At 44.8% G+C, this 10,593-nt stretch overlaps 1 protein-coding gene across 1 annotated transcript; it reads right to left on the reverse strand.

The window, feature by feature from the left end:
- Nucleotides 1–2,231: 2,231 nt before the first annotated feature.
- Nucleotides 2,232–8,640, reverse strand: LOC125630154 (kelch-like protein 6). Its single transcript, XM_048835751.1, has 4 exons — nucleotides 8,559–8,640; nucleotides 7,883–7,961; nucleotides 6,031–6,258; nucleotides 2,232–3,675 (listed from the first exon to the last, which is right to left on the reverse strand). Exons 1-4 carry the CDS (start codon nucleotides 8,638–8,640, stop codon nucleotides 2,232–2,234), a joined length of 1,833 nt encoding a protein of 610 aa, XP_048691708.1.
- Between the last annotated feature and the right edge of the window lie 1,953 nt (nucleotides 8,641–10,593).

Genomic DNA, 10,593 nt, shown 5'->3' on the forward strand with positions numbered 1-10,593 from the left:
TGTCGTTTAGGATGTTGTTTGTAGTGACTACCTCTTGACCACTGAATGCTGGCTTCAAGTCAAATGGTGCGGAATGCTGGCTTCAAGTTGCCCCTGGCTAAGCCAAATTCGACATCATCCACCACTTGGTTATAATATGCTTCATGATCGCGGAGTGTCAGGGTGTTAAATTTTCACTTCAGCCGATTATGAATGTACTTATCACCATGCTGGCAGGCTGCGGCCTTCAATTTAATTATCTGGAAGTTCTTCTCTGATAGCCATGGTCAGTGTTCTGGATGCCTATAGCCAATCATCTGCTCAGCAGATTGGTTGAGGGTAGATGTGAACAGAGAACAGGCAACCTCCACATCATCTGGCAGATTATTTAGAACTGAGAATCTGTTGCTGACGTCAATACAAAACCTGTTGGTTAAACCTGGCACATGGAGTGCATCGATGTCAAATTTCTTCAACATCCCAGAGGGCTAACATGCTCACTGGAGCATCAACGCCATAAGGGCGACCACTAGATGGTGATCTATGTTTCCTGCTCATTCTGCACCATGATATACTCTACAGGAGGCGAAGAGACACCTATTGTATGTAACAATGTGGTCCAACTCCTTCTAAGTGACACCATCGTGAGAGATCCATGACATCTGCTGTATGCATCGCCACTTGAACCATGACCCAAGAATGGAAAGATTCTGGGAGGCACGGAATGTAAGCAACCAGCGAGTGTTATCATTGGGTGTCCCTGAACCATAATGACCAATGACCTGTTCAAACCCAGTTCACAGGGTCACCCAGGATCATGATATCATGTGCATACTAGATGTTCCAATTTTGATCTTTATCTGAGACAACAGATTCCTCTGTTGGTGCATAGACTACTATGAGAATGAGGTACTGCATGTCTTAAACATCGGCATGGTTAAGTAAATGAGGAGACACGGGCATCCATCAGTGGAAGCTTTTAAAAACAAGTTGGAGAAACACCTGTCGAGGACGGCTGAGGTTTCCTTGGTACTGCCACGGTGCAGGGGTTTGGACTTACTTAATGGATTCTCAAGGTCTCTTCCAGCCTTACATTTCTATGATTCCATGATTCTGTGAGTGATTCAGTTAATAGCCTCTCTGCTTAGCTTGACAATAGAGTGACCCATGAAATTATTGGTCTTTCCTGCCCACTAGGAACTACACTGACATGTTGTTGTGACTCTTTACAGAGAAGTCACTAAATGGTACTTACTTTCAATTGGGTAATGACTAGGGTTGGGTTTGAATCATTGAATAGGCTGGAAGTGAAAATCTTCATATTTTATTACCAAAACAAAGACCATATTAAAATGATTTTTAATAACATTTTCTTTATTCAGCTTTATCATTGAGGAAAGACACCTGCTGTGAGAGAGAACTCATGTCTGACCATTACAAGGAAAGGGCTTTAATAAGATCTTACTGTTTACAATAATCCATGAGAGCAACAGTTTGCAAGCTTCACCAAGCAACCACCATAAACAACTATTTTGAAACACAGCCACATTGATATGGGGAACAAAACTATTCTCCAGCTGAATACAATGAGCCAAATTTACCCCTGACTCCAGGGCTGGCTTTAGGCCAATTTCCCCGAATTGCGCCCCACGCCTAAGAGGGCTCTGCACCGGCACCTAAGAGGGCCTCGCTCTGGGTCTTCAGAGTGCTGCCGGAGACCCGGAGCGAGTGAAGGACCAGCTGCCAAAGTGTCGCCGAAGACCCGGAGCACCACCAAATCAGGCCCCGCACTTCCTAAAGCTGGCCCTGCCTGACTCCAGTGATGTTACCCTAGGGAGAAATTTGTTCCAGTGGATTTAATCTCAATAGCTGGGTAAAAGGAAGAGAGCAATAGACAGGAAAAGGAACGAGGAGAAAAGGATTTATGCCCTTTAACTAATGTCTAGAAGTATTAAAATGGTTATAAGCAAAGTGATGCTGAGACTGAATTTAAACCAGCTCCTTGTGTGAACCAAGAATCTATCTCGAATGCCACCCATTTGAATTCATATTCTGGAACATATTCTGATCCCACTGAAGTCAATCTTAAAACTATCACTGATTTCCAGGTGAGCATGAGTGAGGTAAACTGATGTTTAGGGACAGAGAGAGTTCTCCTGGAGGGGATATTTCAATGCTAGTTGCACTGTGAAGGGGTCAGGCTCTAGCAAGTGTCTGAAAAGCGGCAATCTATAACTCTGATGGTAGTGGGGTTACTGATATTTCTTGGAGAAGGGGCAGAATGTATTTTTTGGTATCTTCAGTGTCACACATTTAAATATTCTGATAAACCCCTCTATACTTGGAACACGTTCCTGGCACTCAGTCCAGCTAGAATCACCTGGTTCCCAGTAGAAAATCCTGCTGCATAATCGATAATAATTTACACCACCCATCAAGTAGATTCTCCTCTGCCAACAAACCACACCAGCAAAGGCAAATGTTTCTGGTAATTCTGGAATCACAACTTCCTGACACACTTTGCCATCTTCGTTGAGGTAAAAACATTTTCTACTGGACAGAAAGACTTCTGTAGTGCCTCTTGGAGTCAGCTGTCTACCTTTTTCTTCACAGAACCCACCAATAACACAGATCCTATTATCCATGGAGATAGCAGCTGTTTCATAGCACTTAAAATCCAGAGGCATCTGAGTCCACACATCTAAGTTAATGTCATAGATCAGAATGCCGCTATAAACTAGCTTAGGTACTACTGCCAAAGCTTCTCCACCTATTAGGTACAACTTATTCTTCAGCACTGTGGAAGCAAAATATATCAGCCGAAATGGCAAGTTGGAGATGGGAGTCCATGCCTTCTGCACCAAGTCAAAGCTCTCAGCAGAAGTGAGTCCATGTCTGTCATTCCGTCCCCCAAGAGCATACAGCTTCAAGTTACAGGCTAGAAAGCCATGTGAATCCCGGGGCACAGACATGGAGGGGAGCTGTATCCATTGGCCAGTAAAAGAATTGTATTCATAAAGAATGTCTGAACAAGAGCCATCTCTGTTTTTGCCTCCAGACAGGTAAAGTTTGTGCTCCACAGATGTGCTGGCAGGATGTTGCAGGCATTTCAAACCTGGCAGCTTTTTCCACCTTCCTGTATAAGGATCAAAACAATCCATTCCAGAAAGCAAGTCAGAATGAATGTCAAACTCTGAATAGTCATTCTCCACATGTTGAATCCTGTACCTGTGCAGCTCCATGCACACAATACACTCATCATACATACCCTGCCTGAGTCCCTCACTCTCCCACAGCCTTTCTTCCCCAACCAGTTGTTTCCACCACATCTGAACATCCCCATAAAGTTCTGAGTCTGCCTGGATCTCTGCAAGTGCTTCACGGGTCAGGAAAGGAAGGCGGATGTGCCTCATGAGCACAGAAAGCATTGGGAGGCGCTCGGCTGGTTGAAACCTCACCCAGCGTTGCACAGCCTGGTAGACAACCAGTTCAGAGGCCACTACAAGGTCATCCGAGGAGATGATGCTGGTCAAAGTGCTGAGGTCCAGACACATGAAATCATAGTCCTCAGAGATGGACCCAAAATTCAAGCTGATGTGGTGCATGGCTGTATGAAGCAGATCTTTGTGGTTGTGGGCATAAGCCAGTGCATAAATCCCAAGGCAGTTCTCCATGGAAATATTCTTCACAAAGAATCTGGAAGAAATAACAAAGGGAATAAATGTCGCTGAGGAGCTCCCAGGAAAGTTCAGTCTCCTGATTGTGTCAGAGAATTGGTTGTCCCTGTGTAGGGCATGGTGATTGATTATTTGGAACTGGCAGTTCTAAAAATAACATTTAAAATTGCATTAGGTTGAACCAAAACACAAAATCTGAAAATTGCAGTGAATCAAAAAAGTTGAACATTTTGGTTTGGTTGAACAAAATGTTTGTTTCATCCTGGGCTAGATTCGCAAAATGTTGGGAGATGGAGGCAGCTCCTGTCTAACTTTCAGCCTAGGGGTTAGGGCACTCACCCAAGCTATATTCTTCTTCTGCTGGGAAGGATTTGATCCTGGACAGAAAACTCTATCACCTCTGTCTCGGGAGGGTGCTATAGCCATTGGGCTGTGGGATGCTTTGGGGCAGGGTTCGCTCAGTCTCTCCTGTTGAAGCTGTTCCACCTTGTATAAATAATTAAATAGTCACTAGAGCAGTTGGGTTTCCCACCTCTCTGGAGAGAATCCTAACCATCCAGCTATACAGTATCTGGGGTGGGTACCTCTCATTCATTCTCTCCTGTTGAAGTTGAGCCACTGTATATCAATAACGGAATAGTCATTGGGCCAGAGACCGAAGCAGAATGATTCTATTAGTTCAGTGCTTAGGGCACTCTCCTTAGATGTGGGAGACCTGGATTCCACTTCCCTGTTCAGATGACTATTTTATTACTTACAAAAGTGGAATTCTTATGAAATTTGTGAATAGTTTTTGGTCAACCCAAGTTTATTTTTTGGAGAATAAAGTATTTGTCAAAAATATTTCACCCAGCTCTCTATGTATGACTCTGGGTTGCTAGCTGTCTTGATATCTGATACTGCACAAATAATACTTTTTGCCTTTCTGCAGTACCCTTGGAAACTCAAGAACAAATATTTATTCATCAAATCTCACAACTCCTCCATGAAGTCTGTCACTGTTAGTATAAGCATTCTTTCATATGATAAACTGACATACGGAGGGGGAAGTGACCTAACCAGGTTACAAAGGGTAGCAGTAGCAAAGCTAAGTATAGAACCCAGGAGTCCTACACCTAATACCTTCCCTTATTAGACTACATGACCTCTCCCAAACCACACAAGCTTCTATTGGACTGGACATAAATAGTTCCTCATCTTCTAGAACAAATTGTTTCACTTGGGATAATTTATAAGAGTGGTTCTTCACTGCCCACCTTTCTCGACACACACAAGTGGCAGATATTGCAGGCCAGGGGAGGCTAAGCCTCCACAAACAGCCCCACACGGCCCTGCCCACACTCTGCCCCAAGGCCCCCTCCTGCTTGCCACGTCCCCTTTGGCCCCTGCCCAGGCAGGCTGCTTCTCTTCTCAGAATTGGGCTGGGATGGGCCAGCCTGTGGCTGGGACTTGAGGCAGATGGGGCCATCCAGCACTAGGGAGGCGCCTGGGTGCTGCTGGAGCCATGATGCGCAGCACTCTGGGGCTGGGGGGCACTGTGCCTCCCTGTGTTCAGCATGGCCAGTGCTCCAGGCCTGGGGGCACTGGGGTGGGACGGCCCTGGGCTAGGGAGTGCGGGCAGGCAGCTGCCAGGGAGGGTTGGTGCTCCGGTGGAGGAGGGGGAGTGGAAGAAGTAGGGGAGGGAGGCGGCGGGGCCTCAGGCAGAAGGCATTGTGCCAGGCGCTAGCTGCCCATGCTTACACACTGTATAACATGATCTCATGAGATTTTGGGGAAAGACAAAGTTCCTTTAAACTGCGAGGAAAACAGGCAGGGCATCCTTGACTATTTTATGTTAATGTCCTGCTGATACCAGATTGAAAACCCTAGGGGTGGACACCCTGTATTTAATCTATAAACTTTATTCAACACGGGAAGGGGCAGGTCACATTTACTGCCCTTTTCCAGGGTGCTTCAACCAGTCTTTGGATAGAGCCCTTCCAGATTTTACAGCACATGCAGTCCTTGGTTTCTCTTCTGCTTAACTGAAAACTGGTCTAATTGTTCTGGTGTTTTGTACATTCTACTCAGAACTGAATTTGACTCAACAACCTAGAAGTCAAATCCTCTTTGATACGATATTCTTATCCCTGGGTCATTCAGCTTCTCTACAACAGAATTTTTCAAAATGTTTATGCAGGAATCTGGCCAGATATGTTGATTTTTAAATTACATTTTATTGAAATGCTTGTGTTGCAGCTGTGAGATGTTTCCCCAATACATAAATAATGCAGCCAATCTATACCCAAACAGCACATACAGACAGACACACACAATCTTATATCATAACCACCCTACGTACAAGGAGGAGACCAGTGAGGTCATTGAGCATTACCTGCTAATGATCTCCTCTAGTGGGAGGATCTGGAGTCTACTGGATGCGATAAATAACTCTTCAGCAGTCTCTGCATTAAGTGATATCTCCTCTAAATAGAGATAATTCAGCACGCTTTGGATGATGGAGGGGGCTATAGCCTTGAGCAAAACTTCCCCGTCCTGGGACTCTTTGAAGGAGCTGGTGAACATGACCCGGAAGTATGGGCTGACTGAGGCCAACAGCACCCTGCAGCAAGAGAGGCAACCATGCTAAGAGATTCCATGTGGTATTGGCAGCTGGGAGCTCTGATCTCATCAGCTCTCTCCTAGTTAAGCGGTGGGTCGGGGGAGGAGCTTGTTTAGTATTTAGATGGGAGATCTCTGAGATAACCTACACCATATCCTGCAGCACCCTAAGTTAACAGTGGATGTATTGTTTCTTGACTTTAGCAAAGCTTTTGACACGGTCTCCCACAGTATTCTTGTCAGCAAGTTAAGGAAGTATGGGCTGGATGAATGCACTACAAGGTGGGTAGAAAGCTGGCTAGATGGTCGGGCTCAACGGGTAGTTATCAATGGCTCCATGTCTAGTTGGCAGCCGGTATCAAGTGGAGTGCCCCAAGGGTCGGTCCTGGGGCCGGTTTTGTTCAATATCTTCATAAATGATCTGGAGGATGGTGTGGATTGCACTCTCAGCAAATTTGCGGATGATACTAAACTGGGAGGAGTGGTAGATACGCTGGAGGGGAGAGAGAGGATACAGAAGGACCTAGACAAATTGGAGGATTGGGCCAAAAGAAATCTGATGAGGTTCAATAAGGATAAGTGCAGGGTCCTGCACTTAGGACGGAAGAACCCAATGCACAGCTACAGACTAGGGACCAAATGGCTAGGCAGCAGTTCTGCGGAAAAGGACCTAGGGGTGACAGTGGACGAGAAGCTGGATATGAGTCAGCAGTGTGCCCTTGTTGCCAAGAAGGCCAATGGCATTTTGGGATGTATAAGTAGGGGCATAGCGAGCAGATCGAGGGACGTGATCGTTCCCCTCTATTCGACATTGGTGAGGCCTCATCTGGAGTACTGTGTCCAGTTTTGGGCCCCACACTTCAAGAAGGATGTGGATAAATTGGAGAGAGTCCAGCGAAGGGCAACAAAAATGATTAGGGGTCTGGAACACATGACTTATGAGGAGAGGCTGAGGGAGCTCGGATTGTTTAGCCTGCAGAAGAGAAGAATGAGGGGGGATTTGATAGCTGCTTTCAACTACCTGAAAGGGGGTTCCAAAGAGGATGGCTCTAGACTGTTCTCAATGGTATCAGATGACAGAACGAGGAGTAATGGTCTCAAGCTGCAGTGGGGGAGGTTTAGATTGGATATTAGGAAAAACTTTTTCACTAAGAGGGTGGTGAAACACTGGAATGCGTTACCTAGGGAGGTGGTAGAATCTCCTTCCTTAGAGGTTTTTAAGGTCAGGCTTGACAAAGCCCTGGCTGGGATGATTTAACTGGGAATTGGTCCTGCTTCGAGCAGGGGGTTGGACTAGATGACCTTCTGGGGTCCCTTCCAACCCTTATATTCTATGATTCTAACTCCCCACTAGAGTTTTACCATGTGTTTTGCACCTGTCGGCTGCATTTCATTTCTAGATGAAATGTTCCCTGTAGGATCTTTTATGATGAAAGGTGCCATTTATACAAATTAGATAGTCTCCTATTATTAAGTCTTTTCATGGTGCTATGCGTTCTGTATACTAGACTAGGTTGCTTCACCCAAGTAAATAACTTCTTGTCCTGTTTCAACAGTATGTAGTTTCTGGTTCTTATATCCAGAAGCTACTAGCATGTTGAATGCAGCATGGAGCAGAAACCCACCTGTGACAGGGAAACCTCCTTCCTTCAACCACCAGTGTAGCATCACAGAACAGCTGGTCAAGGTACATCTGTTTTAAACCTGCAGGAGTGGGAAAGACAAATCCTTGATCAGAAGTATGCAGGTAGAAAGAAATGACATCTTCTACTAGAAGTATTTAATGACTAGTACCTTATCTCAGGGCAAATGAACTGATGAGGAACCAAGAGTCATTCAGATCTAATAGCCAATTGGTGGCCTCTGTTGGGAATTAGTTTGATGGGTCTCAGTCCAGTTCCAAATGAGCAGGGGTCAACATCACAAAAAAATGGAACTAATCACCCAGCCTCGATTGCTGGCAGGTACAGCAGAGAACCCAAACTCTGAAAGGGCCCTCCAGAGCAGGAGTGAAATGCAATGGCAACACACAATATGTGTGAATCTTGCAATGTTGCTGATGTGCCATAATTGCTCCGTATGTAAACGACCTGTAGAGCTGTCAGCCAGCACCTTTACCAGCATCAAATCCACATGCAAAAAAAAAAAAAAAAAAAGAAATGGGAAAGAGAGCCTCTATCCCAGTTCATTTTCTGGACACTGACGGCAGCCTCAGCCATTCAGTAGCCTCTGGATGTCACAGAATGTTACATTAAAGGGACCACTCCTAACTCACATCACTCATCAGAGCAGCACACCTACCCTGACTCACAAAGCTTCCCAGGGACTGAGGTGCATTTTGGATGTCATCCTTTTCATTGTCCCCATCGATTAGGGAATCCATTATTCCAACCACTAAAATGGATTTAGGAATCTACAAGATTGAAATAACCTCCTGGGATCCTCAGAATCACCAACCAATCCTGCCAGGAATTGAAATAGGAGAATTTAATAACCCTGATTGTCACACGAAGAATCAGCTCCTTAAACAGCCTTTCTCTGAAGACACAATGTAAGGGGCAGTAGCCTGTTTGAAGTAGAAAGGATGGATGGCTCTGTGGTTAAGCCATTACGCAGGGACTTAGAAGGCCTTGATGCAATTACTTTTTCCACCACAGATTTTCTGCATGAGTTCAAGGAAATTATTTAGATTGTTTGTTTGTGCCTCAGTTCCGCATCTGCAAACAAACAGGGAAATAACAAATAGGGATAATAAGATTTTTATGTGGATAAATACATTAAAGAGTGTACGGTGCTCTGATTCTACAATAATGGGGAACATTTAAGTACCATAAGTAGAATATCCTAATATATCTCCTGTTCTACCATCTTAGTCAGAACTTCCAACTCTGTTGCCACTTCCCAAGGGCATAGGGAGGGACAGTTCCTTTGATCCAGCCTCAACTCATACTGCAACCACCTCCTTAGTCAGGAAAAATTCCTAAATATAGACTGTTGGTTAGTCCTTGGCTTGGTATAAACCAAACTCCTTATTTTGCTTTTAGTCATTCCTTACTAGGCAAACTCCTGTTGAGACAGTGCAAAAGTGACTGAGTCCAGACTGAATCAGAATCTCCATGTTTGGCACATCGGGATACAGCATGACAGAGAGACAATGCCACCCTGAGAGCTGGGCAAATACTGCAAAAAATTATCAGGAATATCTGTTTACATTCTTAAATTCTCTTTGGATGTGTTTGTGTTTCTTGTGTTCACTTCCCACAAACATTCAGCTGATTGATTTTGACTAGTCCAAAAGCTCCTGGGAATTTATAGTTCAAATTTCAAATTAAGCTCAAATTTTAAATCTGAAAAGCAGAGTCACACTTACCAAAATAGGGAACCGTATCATTTCTCAAATTTTGAATATCAAACAATAGACCAAAGGCAATTTGAGGTAAAAATTAGAAAATTCACCAATCTGTGAATAGAAAGACGCAAAATTTACTGAATACTTTATCTGTTACAAATTATTCATTCAATTCTAGTCACAACATATGCCCTGTCAGCATTGTCTCCTAGACTTCGCCTCTCCACAAAGGAATCCAAGCCCCTCAGCCTCTCTGCTATGGTTCTGTTGAGTCTGTGTCCCAGAAAACTAATGGCTGAATCCAAACAAATTAAAACGGAGCAGATGTAACAACCCAGCTGGAGCCTGGTCCCAACTGCCCCTGACAGAACCCAGAGCCCCACATTCTATTGGGCTGGCTTTAAAGTGGCAGGAGCCTCACAGCAGAAACAGCACAAATTCCATTTCCTCTCCCTGCAGGATATGTTACTTTGCAGTGACACCCTGGAACTGCTTGGCTATTGCAGAAACATCTAAGGCCTGGGGTAGTGCAATTCAGTTTGGATGGCCTGATGCCTGTGCCTCTTATGCCATTCTTGAGTCAGGGAACAGCTCTGTTGAGATCTTGACAAGGATAAAACTGGTGTCAGGCCACTTGTTATCACTATTATTTGTACTGTGGTAGTCCCCAAAATTTCCAGCTCCATAATGTTAAGTACTTGCAGCTAGGTCCACAAAATGACTTAAATGCCTAACTGCCACTTTAGGTGCCTAAATCCAACATTTAAGCACCATCGAGAGACTCAAAACCCCCACCCAGCTGCCACCTAACACTGTAGGTGCCTACATTCCCTCGGTACCTAAGTTTCTACCAGTTAAGTTTTTTAGGTGGTTAAGTTTCTGCCAGCGGGCATACACAAAGCTGCTCAATTCCTGACACTGCTGAGCCATTTCTCTCCCTAGCACACACCTGCACCTACCTGGGATTCTCAAACTAGGCATTCCCCC

The sequence above is a fragment of the Caretta caretta genome, chromosome 1 (genome assembly GCF_965140235.1).
Source record: "Caretta caretta isolate rCarCar2 chromosome 1, rCarCar1.hap1, whole genome shotgun sequence".
Taxonomy (NCBI): domain Eukaryota; kingdom Metazoa; phylum Chordata; order Testudines; family Cheloniidae; genus Caretta; species Caretta caretta.